The sequence below is a fragment of the Macrotis lagotis genome, chromosome 1 (assembly GCF_037893015.1).
Source record: "Macrotis lagotis isolate mMagLag1 chromosome 1, bilby.v1.9.chrom.fasta, whole genome shotgun sequence".
Taxonomy (NCBI): domain Eukaryota; kingdom Metazoa; phylum Chordata; class Mammalia; order Peramelemorphia; family Peramelidae; genus Macrotis; species Macrotis lagotis.
In genome coordinates, this window is record NC_133658.1 from 63078063 (window position 1) to 63096290 (window position 18228).

Sequence of the window (18228 nt, forward strand, 5' to 3'; positions counted from 1 at the left end):
GCTTCCATTTCCTCATCTGTAAATGGGCATGATAATAGTACATACCTCTCAGGGTCCCTGTGAGGACCAAACGAGATTATCTTTGAAAAAGCTCTTTGTAAACCTTAAAGCACTATATAAGGCTCCTAATTAGTATTCTTATCATTTCTTTATGTTTCAGTAAAATTGAACCCTAGCTTGCTCTGTACTTTCATACCTCTGAGCTTTTACTCAAGGCATTTTCTATCAGTTAGTCAACAGGCATTTAACTCTAAATCTGTACCAAGCACCATGCCAAACTCTGGAGATAGAAATAGAGGGAAAAACAGATCTTTCCCTCAAAGAGCTTACATTCTAATTGAAGGACAAATGTGAATATGTCAGAATGTACAGGATAAATACAGAAGGGCTGAAATTTTTCACTAGAGACTTCAGGAGACTCTCCCCTGCCAGGGAACATCTATCCACCTTTGCAGGTCAGCACCAGTGCCATCTTTTCTATGGACCCTCCTCTAAATTCTGCTCTGTTCCCCTTGGGAAACTTTCTCTGTCACCAAGCTTTGTCCCATGCTTTTGGATAGTATCCCTTACATTAATTTTGCCCTTTTGCTACTTACTCCTGTTGTTCCTAGTCTGCCGTGGAGGGCCAAGTAGAATACATTTAAGCCCTCTTTCAAGCAATTGTTCTTTAAACACTTAGACTCTGCTCATGTTGGATGAATTGATGAAATACTAGTAAGCAATGAGATACAAATAGACAACTGACCTGAAAACTACATCAGAATCACCTCCAGGTTAGAGTTTATTAAGATTTTACTATGTTCCCACTGCTAAGCACTGGGGTACAAATAGAAAAAATAATCCCTGATTTTAAAGGAGCTTACATTCTAATGGGAAAAAGACAGCCCCTATGGAAGATTTCAGCTGTGTCTAGGTAGAAGTAATGATTGGGCTTGTGGTACTTTCAGTGTCTCCCTCAAAAGTGATTTGCTGCTTCAGCTAGGTGAACTTGCCTGCTTTGCGAGCAGCAATTGATTGGTATTTGATGGGAATGATTGGACGCTCAGTCCTCCTGACTCTTTAGGAGTTGTTTCCTTGGATGGTGTTTATGAGGGCTAGGCTGAAAACTGGTGGTCTGGTTGGAACTTGGAGATAGTCCTGTCACCCCAGGGCTCTTCTGCTTGTTTGCCTGTTGATGGCAATTGGTTAGCAGTTGATACCTGTGGTATTAAAGAAGATAGTCCCTTCTCTACAATGATTTCTTCTTCATGATGGCTAATGGGAGCTGAACTGAAAGCAAGTCTGGTGATAGGAGTATGCTAGTTTTCCTAAGACTCTTGAGTTCAGGATTCTATATTGTCCATCAGGGTCTAAGGGAAGATAATGGTCAAGGTGGAGGTAAGGGCTTGACTATCCTGATGCCTCCTGCCTCTTCCTCGGGGTTCATGCCCCATGTGTGGCAGTAAGTTCCCAATCGGTAGGGTTAGTCACTACCTTTTCTCACCAAGAGTTGTCTCTCTACCCTTCACCCCACAGTGTCTCTGAGGGCCAGGCTACAAGTGGAACAGCTGGTGTTTTCTTCCAGGTTAACTATCCCAAGGCCTTTCATTTGTCATGTTATTTTGAGGCCCTTCATCCTTCTGTTTTGCTCTCTTCAAGACACCCTTCAGCTTATCAATGTCCTTCCTAAAATTTGGCAATTGAATCTAATGACTTAGGAGGTAGCATAAACAAGTAGAAGAAACACTGACCTGAGAGTCAGGAGACCTAAATTCAAATAATCTGATGTTCCTAGTGAGACCTTGCCCAAGTCTTTAAACCTCCATGATATTCAACTGCTTTGTCTTTTAACAGAAGGGCTTGAATAACCCCCAGATCTTCCTCAGACAAATACTGACTAACCAGGCTTCCCTCATTGTCTTCTTGTGAAGGTGATGTTTTTGAACCTAAATGTAATAGTTTAGTTTGACCTTAGAAAATCTCTTCTTCTTACATTCCACCTGTTGAATATTTCTTTGGATCCTGATTTTTGTCTTTCAGCATGTCAGCTGTCCCTTCCAGATTTATATCTTCTGAAGATTGAATAGTTATGCCATCTGTACCTTTCTAAAAATGATAAATAGCACAGGACTGAGACATTTGTTTCAAACAACCCAACTGGACTCTCCTGCTTTCTGAAATAGAGACTTTTGACATTCTCTCCCCTCTGAGATATCAGATGGTACTTGTTACCTCACTATAAAGTTAACAGACAAACTGAGAAAGAACAGAAGGGGGGCAGTCTCTGGGTCTTGTTACTTTAGCATTCTCTACCATAATGGCAGTAGGGTTTGTTTTGGGTGTTTTTTATCATTAGCTGGTAACTCCCACCTTCACTTTGCCCCAGGACAGTATGACTTCTTCAAAACATTAGACCTAACTAGGAAGCCCCTGACATCATATACTCCCTTTTCTCCTAGTTTGTTCTGGGAAGAGTTCGAGTTTACTATAATAATAACTCACATTGATAGTATTTGTCCAAATACAGGCCCACACTTTATCCTCCATCTGACTTGGGTAAAACCTGTCTGTAGTCTCTAATTTTGTTCTTAATAGTGCATGAGATTGAAGATGATTGATTTGGGGCAGTTTGGAACAGTGAAAGTCACAAAAAAAGAAAGTAATGATTAAAACATCTTCTTTTGCATTTTTTTTTTTGTAGGGGTTAAGTGGCTTGCCCAAGGCCACACAGCTAGGTAATTATTAACTGTCTGAGACCAGATTTGAACCCAGGTACTCCTGACTCCAGGGCCAGTGCTTTATCCACTGCGCCACCTAGCTGCCCCCTCTTTTGCATTTTTGTTAAATTAAAATTTAAAAACTAAAAGTAAACATTGTTTTAGCATGTTAATTTTGAATTTGTCTTTAGTGTATAAAAGTAAATTTATTTTTTTAGCGGTTTTTTGTTTTTTGTTTTTGGTCTTTGGTTTTTGCAAGGCAGTGGGGTTAAGTGGCTTGCCAAAGGTCACACAGCTAGGTAATTATTGTGTCTTAGGGCAGATTTGAATTCATGTCTTCCTGACTCCAGGGCCAGTGCTCTATTCACTGCACCACTTAGTTGCCCCTTTATCTTCAGACAGTATTTTATTTACATTTCAAAACCACATTGAATTCTCTGGAAAATCTTTGAGTGTCATATCCAATGTCTTCTCATTGTATAAATGGAAACTGAAGTGCAGTGAGGTGAAATGATTTTTCTCAGGATCACAAGGCTAGTTAAGTGATGGAGCTGGCACCTGACCCTGAGTCCTCCTCATTCCCATGGTGTTTCCATTCTGCTCCACTGACCACACTGTGATACTGGCTCTCAGATAATGTGAAGGAGGCCCAAGGGAACAATAGAGCAACACTGGTGGGGCCCACCATCAAGGCCCATTGCTTGGTCATCTCTGCCCACTCTACCTAAATTCTCTGATATCCATTGTATTTGTTTCCTTTCCAGCTACAGTTACATGATCGACAACGTTATTCTGCTGATAACAGGGACCTTGCATCAGCGTTCCATTGCTGAACTTGTGCCCAAGTGCCACCCACTTGGCAGCTTTGAGCAAATGGAGGCTGTGAACATTGCTCAGACTCCAGCAGAATTATATAGCGCCATCTTAGTGGATACCCCACTTGGTAAGTAGTGATGACCCCCATCCTACCCAATCTGTCTCATTTGTTTACTTAGGGCCTAGGCTTTCAGATTTCCAGAATTTTATCTTCTTCCCATTCCCATACCTGCTTTCAAGATGAGGGATGGAAAGGCAGAGAATAGACTGTCTGTGATTTGGGGAAGGTACGGTACTTTTCAAGGCCAATCTTAGCTCATGTTTTGCAGAAGCAGAGCATGTTAGGATTGGGAGGAAACTCAGAGGCAGCTAGTCACTCACTCCAGAAAAAGATTCTCCCATACAACACAGTTCCCAAATAGCGTTCACCTTGAAGGGCAGTCATTCTTCTTTGGGAAAATTCATTGTTAGAAGGGTTTTTCCTCCCGTCCCACAGTTTCTCCTTCTAACTTCTGGGTCAAAATAACAAGCCTAATCTCTCTTCTATATGTTAAAGCCTTAAAATACTTGAAAATAACTAGTTTCCTCGAAGTCTTCTCCAGACTAAATATTTCTAGTTCTTTCAACCAGTTTAATGGAGATCTTGAACCTTTTGCCAGTATCCGATTTGGCCATGTATTTTTTCTAAGATGGGTTACCTAAAATGGGTACATGCTGTATTCCAGATGCCATTTGAGAAGGATATAGTATAGAATGTGTATGCACACACACATACACACACACTTCAACTACCAAATCATAGTCTTGATTCATTGAGCTTTCATTTCACTGAAGCCTGCATATCTTCTTCAAATGAGTTTCTAGCATATTCTCCCCTTCTCCCCCCCCCCCCCATCTTGTCTAATTGCAAACTTGAGTTTTTGGATCTGAGGGTAAGACTTCCTGTTTATTCCTCTTAAATCTTATCTTAGATTCAGCCCAATCTTCTAGACTGTCAAAATTCATTTGGATACTAATTTTATTGTTCCAAATGCTAGCTAACTGTCCTTTCCAACTTTATGTCGCATGTAAATCTGATGAACATATGACATGTATGTCTTTGGTGTGTGAACTTTTGAGCAATCCATGACAGCTGCTCTTGGATTGTTGTTTGATTCTGATATATGCATAGGAAGTACAGTAGTCTTGAAGAGCAAGTCAAATATGAGTTTAGTTGTTTTGTTTATTATTATGAGCTCTAACATTGTATAGAAACCATGAGTCTCCAGTCATCCCACTTGCTTTTGTTTTTTAATATATATGTTATACACATTACTTTCAAAACTGTCCTGCTTATCTGTGCTTCCTTCTGAACTTTCTGCTCTATTTTGTGTATTTTTGTCACCATCCCCCTTGCTGTTTAAAAAATTCTAGTGGCCCTGTTTATTTCGATCTAACTATTGCTAAACCTCCAGTTCTTGAATTTTCCCTCCTCTCAATTAAAATTGGGAAGGAAGAAGAGAAGGAGGGAGGGACAGAGGGAGGGGGAGAGAAAGACATAGAGAGATAGAAAATGAAGAAGGTAAGAACCCTTGTAACAAATAATTGTAGTCTAGCAAAATGAATCCATACAATGGCCATTTTCAGGAAGATTACATTGATTAAACACTGTGTAGACTGAATAACAATTCATGTTTTTATTTTTACAAAAAAGAAACTATAACTCTATAAGGGGGAAAAGCATAGATATTGTTCTCATATTATAGGTGAAGCAACTGAGGTTTAGATGAACTCAGGTGTTCCAGTTTCCTTATGACATCCTCTTTGCCATAAGTACTATGTATTTGAATGGGAAAAGTTCTAGGATGGGAGACAGGAAACAAAAGGTCTGGCCCTATTTACTACTCTGGGACCTCATCTTCCTCCTATATAAAATCATAGAGTTGAATTTAATTAACATCCAAGGTCTTTGTCTATCCCCAACCTTCATTTTTTACCGTTATTTCCATTAAACCTAGGATCTTAGATGTCCAAATTGTACCAGATTTCTCTCCACCAATACAACCTTAGCAGGCAGTGAGTGTCCTAAGGGAAGGAGGGGAAGTCATGCTCCTTGCTCCTTCCTTGTCCTTTTCATTACCCTTCCCCTGCAAACAGTAGTTGAATTTTTCAATAAGATTTTGCTAGCATCCAAAGGAAAGAAGGGACTACCTCAACTAGACCAGACTATTACTAGTGGCAGTACAGAGAAAAAAGACTAGTTTGGCCTAAAATGAATAAATGATCCAAAATAAATGAATGTCAATATAGGTCAAGATAGTTGAATAGAGGGGTAACTAGGTGGCGCAGTGGATAGAGCACTGGCCCTGGAGTCAGGAGTTCCTGAGTTCAAATCCAGCTTCAGATGCTTAATAATTACCTAGCTGTGTGGCCTTGGGCAAGCTACTTAATCACATTGCCTTAAAAAAGGGGGAAAAAAAAGATAATCTAATAGATAGATGGTTAGGAATAAAAGAGAAAAATTCCCATTAAGGATAGATTGATAGTCACCTTCTTCCCTTGGGTCTCCACATACTGTCTATCTTTCCAGGCCCTCAAGTAGAACCTAGGAGAAAGTCACAGAAACTGGTGGTCTCATTGAATCTTGGCCCCAGTTGGTGGACACTGAGGCGAGAGAATGTGCATTAGGGAGAAGGGGGAGTTATGGCCTCTTATGCAAGCATGTCCTTGGCATTGTCTGCTTTTGGGTCAATACCAGAGGCGATTAGATCATGTTATGGCCCCAACACTTGCCAGTTTTCTTATTTATAAATCAGTTCTAGAAAATAAAAGTGCAAGGAAGAAGCCCTAAATCAGCCCAAATGTGTTACCGAATCTCTGCCTCTCCACTTCCAAGCAGTTTAGAAATCCAAGAGAGAGTCATGGAGAGGATGCCTGGAGAAGACTCTTGATTTCCCTAAAGCAAATCCTGGGGCAGGGAGGCTGACTCCAAGAACCTTTGGTGGGGAGGTCAGAGGGGTGGGGGGGACCCTCTGTCCTCTCCTACCCCGAGCTGGATTCTTGCCTGAGCTCCAGCTGCATTGTCCAGTCCCTTCCTCAGGCTCCTCTGAGCCTATCCTCGCTCCTTCCATCCCTACTCTCCCCTAGGCCTCCCTCACAAGGAGTCTGGCCCCAAGGAGAGGTGCCTTTGCCTGCCAAATTCTTCCCTACCCTGCTTGTCTCTCCATTTTCAGCTGCATTCTTCCAAGACTGCATCTCTGAGCAGGACCTCGACGAGATGAACATCGAGATCATCCGCAACACTCTGTACAAGGTACCCTTCACCCCCCCTAGAACTCATCTGAGGGACTGGTGGAAGGGTGAGAAGGGAACCTGAGAAAGATTCCCCAGCCAGCTGCCCCACCATGGCCCTCCACCAGGCTCTGGCCAGCTGCTGGCGGATCGGAATGTTTGGGGGGGTGATTTATGCCTCACATTGGAGCTTGGGCTGAGCCAGGTGCTGCTCCCAGGGGCTCAGTGCAGCGTGAAGACCTGGCTGAGAACAGGTTCTCCATCCCCGGGGCACCCTCGGTGGGGCCCAGATAAGATCAGCTTGAGCACCGCCATGTGCTGTGGCCTGTTGGAGCTGGCTCGGGACTGCTCCCCACCCTCCTTATACACACCCCTTGCCAGGGAGTGGGCACCCAGGCCCAGGCAGGGAAGGTCACAGCTTGGTCCCTTTTCCCTGAACTTCACTAGGGACAAGACAAGGACAGGGGCTGTAGAACTGGGAAAGAGTCCTGGATCTGGAGCCTGAAGATGGGCATTCCACACCCTCTCTGCCCTAACTTCCCTAGGCAAGTCATTCTACTCTTCTTCAAGTCACCTTTCTCTTAAAGCCAAGACAGGACCTTGGACTGACATGACCTCTCAGGCCTTTTCTCACCTAGACCCTCTGAGGAGAAGGGGTACACAAGTGGGACAACCCCTCCCCAGGCTTGATTGCCAATCTCAGCAAGAAGAGCCCAGGATGGTGGGATGTGCTTCCCCCAGCCCCTGCTACTGGGGTCCTTTGTTCAGCAAAGGAACTGGCCTGATTCATTAACTCTCAAGCCTCTTAGTAGTAAGACCAGGTCCTCATGGGCAGGAAGGGGAGAATGGAATTCTGAAAGGACTGCTGCTGGTATCCTTCGCTCCCCATCTGCCTTCAGTTTGAGAGTATTCAGCAGGGGCCTGTGAACTTTCTGCATGGCCTTTGTTCTCTAGAAGTTCAGGGTGCCAGCTCACTGAACAGCAGAGACAATATCTTGGAATGGAAAAAGTCACGGACTTGTGATTCGAAGGCCTGGGTTCCAACCCTATCTCTGCTAGGCACTGCTTGGCTAGTCACTGAACTTTCTGGACCTTATTTTTCTTCATCTGTAATAACAGGATGAAATGGTCTCTAGGGTCCCTTTCAGCTCTGCCATCTTATCCTTAGGGGAGGGTAGGAGAGGAGGTGGTGAGCTAAGCTGAGCTGTTGTCTGCAGGGAAATGACTCTGTCTCCAGAAAACCAACTTGCCTCCCAACTTCTCTGATTTGTTGTCTGGTAGAGCTTTAGGATGTTTAAGGGAGCAGGTAAAGATAAAGGAGGTGTTGGGTATCTCAAACTCAAGATTTAGCCCAACCTCTGATTCTGGGAGAGGTTGGCCCCTCTGAATCTGCTCTAGCCAGAAAGTATTCTAAAAGGGGAATCTGTCAAAGACAGAGTCTGCCCTTCCAGGCATATCCCACAAGAGAAGCCAGTCTCCTGATCCTAGTGGCAAACACTTTGAGGAAGAGCACAGTGGTCAGGGCAGAATGGTGGCCAGAGTGGAATTCTGGGGCCCACAGGATCAGATATAGCCCCTGGGATGATGGGGCTGGAGAGCCTGAAGGAGGCTCTCAGCCTCAAAAAGGCCACATAAGGTAGTGAAAACTTCAATGGAGACAGAGTCCAAGAGCCCAGGCTTGACTCTTGATTGTGAGCTTGGGCAAATCACTTAATAACCATAACTCCTATTTGAACAAAGCAGGCTGGCACAGTGAATAGAGTACAATCTTGGATGCCAGAATACTCTGGGGGTGAGTCCTGCCTCTGCCACAGGACTAGCAGCTGTCCAAGAGCAGAGCACTTCCTCATTACATCTGACTCAAAAAGAGTCCCCAAAGTGATGGATCCACTGGTGAAGGAGCCTCAGAGCACTTTCCTTATAACATTCCCTGGGAGATAGGGAAGAATTAGTCGTGGTCACATCAAGATTAAGTATTAAGGCAGGATTGCCTCCCAGCAGTCCTGATTCCAAAATTGACCTCTGTAATACCAGCCTTAGTTCCCTCCTCTGTAAACTGCCAGGAAGAGACTGAACTAGTAATCCAGTAATCCAGAGAGTTAGTAAGAGTTCCAGCTTAAAACACTTGACTTTAGCTTATGCCTGAAACTGCTGTTTAAGGACAGAAGAGCCAGAGGCCAGACCTTGGGCTTTGGAGGCCAAGAGGCCAGGTACCAGAAGCCAGGCCTCCTGGTTAGCCAGGCACCTCAACCACCCCCAGAAAAAAATGGGGTGGTGGCGGAGGAAGCTGAGAGACAGAACACTAATGGCAAGCTGTTAGGATGGGGGAATGACCCCTGCTGACTCAGTAGGCCAACCTCAGGCACCAGGGGAGCCATCTGCTGATTTTATTAACATGAAGAACATCTCCTTGCCAGTCTCCACTGCCAGCTGGATGCTTCACCTCCTGCAGACCCCGCCCCACCGTTAGTGCTTGGTTCCATTTGCTGAGGCCTTCTTTCTCTTCTTGCCTTCCTCACCCACTTCTTCCCCCACCCACAGCTCTCAGGAGGCAGTAGACCCCAGCTGGGTAAAAACCTAGGGCCTCCAGAATTCACTCAGGGAACTCTTTTCTCAAGTACCTATGTCTGTGATGATAGGAAGGGAACTCCCACAGCAGCCTTTCCAAACTCTTCTTGCAAGCCCAGAGAATTGAGAGGGAACTCTTCCCTGATAGGAGCTGCCAGACTTCCTGGGGATGGGGAATCAGCTGATTTCCACAGAGCTGTTTCTTCGTGGTGGGCACCTTTCCTTGCTCTTGCTAGATTTTCCTTTGTAGAGCTCCAAAATGTCTTAAAGGCCATTCAACCCAGGCCCCTTGTTTTTAGACCCTAAGAGGGAAATTACATATTTCATTCAAATAAATAAGTGGCCTGAGCTGGGACTTGAACCTGGGCCTCCTAACTCTGAGTCCATTTGCTTTGTACCAGTGCTTTTCCTTAAGACCAACTGGGCCTGATGGTGTCCACCCCCCCCCTTCCCCCAACACTACTTCAGTCCTGACCCGAGTTGACTCCATGAAGGTCTAGCTCAATGTCCTTAGGGAGAGCTGAACTAACAGGTTAAACATCTATCCTTACTCTTGCCATCCCCAATCTTCCCCCACCAAGTGACTGCACCAGGCCCTGGCTGGCCCAGCTACAACATCTCTGCCCCTGGATTGGGCTGAACCTATGAGCACACTCTCTTCTTTCCCCACTCTAGCCTACACCCTGCAGTCCTTACCCAGACTGGTTCAAGCTGGAGTACTCAGCTCATTCTGCCCTCAGGGGGTGGGGAGAAAGAAAGCACTAACCCAAGCCCTCTCTGGCTCACAGGATTGATTGTAAACATAAAGGCCCTGAGGGGCTGATGCCAGGGATGCCTGCCTGCTTGGCTCTATCCCCATCCCAGTGGCCACAGATGGGGAGATTAGCTGGGCCCTCCTGCCCTATAATGAATGGGAATTGCAGGCAGCTGACATGGGCTTTGAGCAGCCAACTGGGCCTTTCAGAATTCCAAGAAATTTGGGGGCAGGGGTAGGGGGAGCCTTAGTCATTCTGTGACTTATTCCCAGCAGACTAGGCACCTCAGATACAGTGCTTAGCCTTGAGGTCTTCCTTCCATTTATTCCAAGATGACGAACACCAACCTGTATCCCCCACTCCAGAACAGCTTCTTGATCAAACTGTTGAGTTAGAGGAGACAGAGGATGGGCTGTGGGCTGGCAATTTCACCCGAACAAATAAGAAACAAGAAACTCCAGCCCTGAACTAAGTTAGCAGTAAGACTGAGAGACTGTGGTCAGGCCCCTGGCATATCTGGACACCCTTGTGTTTGGGAAGGCTCTTCAGGTGTGTAGACAGGTGGCTTGTGCCAAGCCTGCAGTAACCCTGCTTCCAAGGCACTATCTAGTGAGACCAGGGGCATCTCTCTGTACTAGAGAGGAGGAACGAGTTAGGAATCTGTGTTTGACACAGGGGTAGATCAAGAAGGCTGTGCTGAAGTCCTAGTTCATCTACAAAAAGGAAGTCAGAGAAGCTTGGCCTTACATCTGAGCCCGAGATCCTGCCAGGTCCTGAGTATGCAGTACCTACCACTTCAGACTTCCCAGGTCATCTTGAACTTTGAAAGGTTCCTACCAGGACACTAACAATTAGACAGTAGTTTTAAAAATTTTTTAAAATGTAAAAAGAACTGAAAGTCAGAATTCTAGAACTACAGCATTCAACTTGGATGACTTTGGGAACATCATTTCCTTCCTGGGTTTTAATTTCTTTTTCTTCCAAATGAAGGAGCAGGCCTAAATTACCTCTTAAGATTCTTACCAGCTCTAAATCCTATGAGACTTTGGCTCTTTATTCTCTCCTCCACTCTCCCCATTGCCAACTAGCCTAGCCTCAATATTTTTCCTCTGTTGGCCAAATTGATTTTGCAGTCAAAATGACCTGACTCTTTGAGATGACTCCCAACTAGGTTTTTGCTGCTCTACCTCAACACTTTCTTCCATAGGTTCCCTGGCTATGGTCGTGGCTGTCTGATTGATGCAGTTGTTCTGCAGGGTTCAGGATGTATCTCTTCAGAGAAAAGAATTTCCTTGCTCTTCTGCCATGTTCTCTATACCACCACCACTAACCCTGACCCCATTACCAGTTTGGGCCTGGTAACTAACCTCTTGTGTTCCCTGGATGTCCCAGGCAGGAGGGCACATGCATGGTATGTGTATGCCACTGACCTAAGTCATAGGTCACAGGGCAGGAAAGAAGCAAGGATCTGAGACAACTTGTAGGGCCCTACCCTGTTCCTTGCCATGACTACAAAGGGCAACCATCCTAGAGTAGCCAAACCTCTCATTAACTAACTCTCAGAGGTCTTCTGGTGGATCCTGGGGAGCAATTCACTTGTCAGGAATGTTGAAGAAGGGATTCCTCTTCAGATCCAGTTTGAACCAAATCCTTGAAGTTCCTTCTAATACAAAAATTCTGGAATTTCTGGCCCCAGATTCATGCTTCACATTCCATTATTTTTCTTAGAAAGAAGCAATCATTGGCTTTAATCATCCCATAATAGTGCTAAAGCATTGATGAATGTGGTATCAGGTGCCCCTTTGGTGGAGGAGTGTAAACCTGACTATAGGTTTCATCTGAGTTTGTGAGATGCAGACACAGCATAGGATACAGATTTGATCTGGGTCTGCTGCTTCTCCTCAGTGCTTACCTGGCACGAGGAGGCTCAAACCAAACAGCCTAAGTTCTTTGCAGAAATTCAGGGTTTGATGGAATGACCAGATCCTTCTAAAGTTTGCTTCTCTCAGGAGTCAGTGACAAGAGGGGCTGCCAGCCCTTCTAAAGAGGGCTAGATTTACAGTACTCGGTTGTTGCCTTCCCTCTCCCTCCCTTACCCCCTCCACTTCTTTGCCTTTCATCACTCTTCCCTGTGTGGTTGGCAATCCAATTTGTCCAGTGAGAAGTGGTTTGTTCCTGCTGGTGGCCCCAAAATATCCAGCCCACATGATGTGCTTCTTACATCCACCCTGGCAATAATGATCCTTCAGCAAAAATGGAGCTGACAATTTGGCCTGTGATGTATGTGATGTGATGGGGCTGAGGTGGGGGACAGTTTCCTACTCTCTGGCTGGTTGAGAAAGGGAAATGGCTTTTTCGTCAGATATTTTAGAAGAGGCTGTATTACTGCTTGGAGCCAGTTGTACCAGGCTTCTACTCTGGTAACCTTCTTGATTCAGAGGCAGGGCCAGTCTTCATTGAAGCTGCTCAGGGAAACTGTACAGCATGACAACAGAAGGAAAATAGCAATGCATTTTTAAGTAAAGGATCTGGGTTTGAGTCCCAGTACTGTTGTCTTAGGACACTTTCCTGGACCTCTGTTTCCTAATCTCCTAAGATGGGAGGGGATGGACTTGATGGTTACCCTAGTTTAGAGGCAACATAGTATGATGGAAAGAGGCAAGAGGTTTGGCTTCCATCCTAGTTTTGAGATTTGTGACCAGAGTCAAGTGACTTAACCCCAGAAGCTCAGTTTCCTCACTTTGGGAGGAACTAATTACTAAGGTCCCTTCCAGCTTTAAATTCTTTGAACAGATGAGGTTAGGGATTAGTTTTGAGTGTTCCTGTAGTTCAGAACTGATGGGTTTACAGAAATTTAAAATTATATCAGCAATTCCCAGGGTAGTTGAATTGTGGACAAATGAAACAATGCAGCGAATTCCAGGCCACCTTTTCTTTTAAGATCCATGCCTGAGCCAGAGATTGTTCTGCTTTCACCTTCCTATACCCCCTTGATCTGAGACCCATCTGGGAATCCCTTCAAATTCCTTAGGAAGAAGTAGCCCCCTATTCTTACTGTGTGTCTCTCTAGATTCCATATTGCCACAAAAGTCTCGTTCTTCCCTCATAGTATAAAGATGATTCTGAGGTCTTGAAGGCTATGAGTGGCACATAAACTATGGTAGATTTTATCATGCCACAGCAGTCCCAGCAACAGATTTTGCTCTCCAAGGCTGAAATTAGCTAAGTAAGGAGAAGCTCAGCACTAAGGAAAGAATTATTTTGCTGTAATATCCATGACACAGAAAAGAACTAAATATAGCCTTTAATATTCTGTGATCCCTTTAATAATAATTAGGGAAAGGATCAGAGAGGGCCAAAATCTGCAATTTTCAGCCACTCTTAACTGTGTGAGACTGAATCATTGTTTTGTTGGAGAAACTGAATCCTGTTAATATTGACCTCACCATAAACTAGAAGCTATAGGGAAGATCTGGAGAGTAGATTGGACTTTATTATGAATCCCAAGACATTTCATAAAGAGAACATTGCAAAGAGGGCCATGAAGACTACTTTAGCTTCTGCATCATCATCCATTGCAGAGAATGAAGGGATAAATTCTATGAAGAAAATCTTGTTAACACTTTCCAAAATAAGTAACTGTCTACTTTGATTCTTAGTGACTTTAGGTCAAAGATGGGTATTAAGAAGGATGACCCACCAAACACTGGAATATGCTGCTTAGGATCCTAGAATGTGAGACAAAGGCTGCGAGCTACATATTCATATATCCTCACCGTCTGTGTCAAGAAGAATGTTTGGAAGTGCTGGCCATTCTTTGGGAGACCCAGTGACATAACCAAAATGGAAACTGACTACGTGAGAAGAGGTGGGAAGCAGCTGGTTGTCCGAATGAATGCGTTTCCCAATCAGTTGTCTCAGAACTACGAAGCCTTGATGTAGTAGAGAAAGGATCAAAACCAATACTAGAACTGATAAGGAGCGGGGCAGAGCCAAGATGGCAGTGTGAGGGCAGCATTCCCTGACAACTCAGACCCCCCCAAGCCCCCAAAAAGCAAAGGATGGCTCTGGCAAAAATTTAGCGGGGCAGAAACCACAGAAAGACTGAGTGATACATTTTCCCAGTCCAAGATAACTTAGAAGTTCCATGGGAAAGGTGTGTTTCATCAGGACTGGAGGTTGGAAAAAAAGCCACTGCGCAGCCCAGCCCAGAGATCACCTGCAACAGCCTGAAGGGGTGGGGAGAGAACTCTGCTGCACCTGGGTGAGTGTGGAGTGAGGAGCACCTGCCGCAGAACCTGCAGCGAGAATCGGGAGAAAGCATCCTGCACCCCCAGAGATGGTAAGGGAAGTCTGCAGAGATTTCTCTGCTCTCCCTGGGGTAGAACTCTTCTGTTTGCCTCCACTCAGACCCCAGTTGCAGTTTGGGCTTCCTTAAGATAGCTGGATCCTGCCTTATAGCCTCAGGGCAGAGGGCAGTGCTGTGGTCATCTACATATCAAAGCACAGGCTAGAGAGCATAAGACCTTGGAGGAATAAAGGTCCCAGTGGGCTGTCCCCCCAAAAAAGCAACCCCCAAAGCCTTGGAAAGTGCTGTAAATTAGTCTTGCATTGAGGAAATGAGTAAACAACAGAAAAAGAATGATCTGACCATAGAGAATTACTTCATACCTATGGAAGATCAAAACACATACTCAGATGATGACAAAATCGAAGCTTCCATATCCAAACCTCCAAGAGAAATAGAAAATGGGCTCAGACTGTGGATGAGCTCAAAAAAAGACTTTGAAAAAGAACTGATAAGAAAAAAAAAGAAAAGTTCCATATACATCACAATATTGATAACAGCACTTTTTGTGGTTGCAGGGAACTGGAAATAGTGGTCTACTTAGGCCTCTACCAAGAGGTCCATCATGTGGATCTGGCTAAACAAATTGTAGCACAAGAAAATCATGGAATATTAATGTGCTATAAGAAATAACAAATATTGTACAGAAAGGCAAGGAAAGATTTTACATGAACTGATGCAAAGGGAACTAAACAGAGCCACAAAAACATACCCAATGACAATAACAATGTAAACAGATAAAACAGCTACCACTAAACAAAAATGAACATTAAAGAGTTCCAAAAAAGAAGCTTGGCTACAAAAAAAGGTAAAGAAAACCCCTCCTCCCCATACTCCTTTGTTTGAGGTAGAGGGTGGTCCATAGGTATGCATCATTGCACAAATTATCACCTTTTTCAACATATTGATAACTTTTTGTGGTTCTATTAGAAACCAGGAGGGACAGGAATTCAGGGAAGCCTGGAGAGATTTGCATGAACTGATACTGAGTGAGATGAGCAGAACCAGAAAAACACTGTACACCCTAACAGCAACATGGGGGTGATGATCAACCTTGATGGACTTGCTCATTCCACCAGTTCAACCATCAGGGACAATTGGGGGCTGTCTGCAAGGGAGAATACCAACTCTATCCAGAGAAACAATTGTGGAGTTTGAACAAAGACCAAGGACTATTACCTTCAATTTAGGGGAAAAAAACTGATATCTTATTGTCTGATCCTGCTATCTCTTATACTTTATGTTTCTTCCTTAAGGATATGATTTCTCTCTCATCACATTCAATTTGGAAACATACAAACCATAGAAACAATGTAAAAACTGACAGATTGCCTTCTGTGGGCTGGGAAAGTAAGATTAGGTGAAAAATTGTAAAACTCAAGATAAATAAAATCTTTAAAAATATATATTGATCAGTTTTACTGATTTTTTTTCTACTTTTCTTTTTAAAAAACTCTTTGTTATAAGGGATAACTCTTTTGAAGGGAAGAGGAGGGGGATAAAAGAGGAAAATTTACTCAATGCAAAAACAAAACATAACAATAAAAACATTATTTACTACCAAGTTAGAAGAAAATAAAAATAAAATATATGGTATGCAATTGATACAACTCTAACCTGACTTATTTAAACACATAATGCTAAGAAATTTAGGAGAAGACCTGCAGTGTAGTGAACTGGAATGGAAGGTTTATAGAAAAAACATAGACAAATGTCTGGAAAGTCATAGATTAGTTGCAGTCATCTCTTCCTTTGAAGAGAATACTCCCACAGAATGATTTCAGTATTGAAGTTCAAGTGACTGTATTCCTGTAGTTTGGAGATCAGAAACCTATAAGGAGTGTCCTTCAGTGGTGGTAGGAGAAGTGAATGGGAGAACCGGTATGCCTGAGGATGAAAAAAGGCTTGCCCAGAGAGAAAACATGATGTGGGAAGAGAGTGGAAAAACCTAAGGAAGGGCCCCTGCTTTGGCCTAGAGGAGGAGGAGCCCAGGCTGACATGGTCAGGAAAGGTTACCTAGGTCGCTGCTTTTAGGACAATTCAGCAGGTGGCCAGTATCAGGATTAGGCCCAGATCCAGGGAGACCCACATGGGCAATTGTTCATCAGGCATTAAGATGAAGAGGGCTGGGGAAAAGGCTTCTTGTAGAACATGGGGCTTTCACGGTAGCGCCAAGGAAACTAGGTGGCACAAATGAGGAAGGAAATAATTCCAGGCAAAAGGGAAAGCCAGAGCAATGCCCAGAAGTTTGAGAGAGAAAGAGCATCTCATCCAAAAACATCTAGGAGCACTGTGTCAGTAGTGTCAAATGAGGAAATGAAAAGGGGTTAGCTTATGAAGGACTTTGAATGGAGGAGCATTTTACATCTGAACCTCGAAGGAGCAGAATTGATTGATTGATTGATTGATTGATTAAAGTAGGGACTTGGTTATTTCTTTGTTTTAGGAAGATTCATTTGCTAGCTCAGTGGAAGATGGACTGGAGTGAGGAGAGACTTGGGCGGGGGGGACCACATAGAGGTTGAGGTTGACCCACAGCAATGAAGACCTGCACCAGAGTGGTGGCAGACAAAGTCAGGAGAAAAAGGAGGGATGAAAGAGAGATGTTTGGAAGGTTGGCCATTGACTGGGTCTGTGAAGTGAGAGAAAAGAGTCCAGGATGGCATCCAGGTGGCAGGCCTGGCCTTGGCTGATATGTGGATTCAGAAGATGTGGGGTGAGAGAGAAGCAGGGCACAAAGAGGGCAGCCTGGGTGGTTGGGAAGATGGTAGTACCTTCAACAGTAACAACACAGTAGTTAGGAAGGGAAGAGTCAAGGGGACAAAAGATGAGCTCAGTGTGGGACATGCATGAGATATTCAGTCTAATAGGCAGAAAAAAGGTAAAACCACAGGTCAGGAGAGAAGTTAGGGAATCTCAGTTCATAGATACTAACTGGCTGACTATGGACAAGTCACTGAACCCTGACTTCCTCAGTTTCCTTTACAAACAGTTCAGGCATCATATGGAGAGAGGTGATAATTGGATCCATGTGAGCAGATAAGATCACCAAGGGAAATAGTATAGCAGGAAAGGAGAAGAGAGGCTAGCAGGAACCATGGATTAATCCCCATGGTTGACTGGCATGACCTGGCTGGAAATCTAGCAAGGGAGACTGAGAACATGGTCAGAGAGGGGAGGAAGAGAACCAACCAGGAGAGAACAAGTTTTTATTAACAGATTACCCCAGGACCTGGGCATTGCCATAGTTATCTGCTTTCAGGCCAATAAGTAATCATTCAGGAGCATTCCCCTGCCTATTGGGGGGGGGGGGGGGGGATGAGCAGCCTGCTCAGCCATGCTCAGTCTAGGCTATCTTCACCAAGATCCATCCTTAAGGCTATGCCTGGTGGCACCAGGTCCTTCAAGAGTAGGAAAAGTCAGCCACTGCTTCTTCCATTTATCACTTTTCATTGTGGGGTCTACACTGCTGAAGGCCCTTTTCCCTGCCTTTCCTAAGATCTCTAAAGAATCGTTTTCACTTGGGTGAGTGAGTCCCTCTACCCACCTTTCCCGCTGACTTTGAAAGAAGCTCAGCATCTGACTGGAAAACAGCAAGCAATCAGAGTGGAGAGGGTGAAGGGAAGTTGGGGTGTTATTTTGAGTAGACAGAATAGTATAATGCAGCCTCAGTTTTTTTCTTCTGCATAATGAGAATAATGTCCCCTCATGGGATGACTGGTTTCTGTGGTGTGAAGTCCCCCATCAACTGAGGTTTAGCATTGTAGGACCTCAG

At 44.4% G+C, this 18228-nt stretch overlaps 1 protein-coding gene across 1 annotated transcript in view; it reads left to right on the plus strand.

Annotated features, from left to right (window-relative positions):
• ATP6V0D1 (ATPase H+ transporting V0 subunit d1) overlaps positions 1–18228 on the plus strand; it is a 106801-nt gene that overhangs the window by 85617 nt on the left and 2956 nt on the right. The window contains exons 3-4 of the mRNA XM_074202415.1: positions 3461–3639; positions 6725–6804. Coding sequence (XP_074058516.1) covers positions 3461–3639; positions 6725–6804 — 259 coding nt within the window. The remainder of the gene's footprint in view (positions 1–3460; positions 3640–6724; positions 6805–18228) is intronic.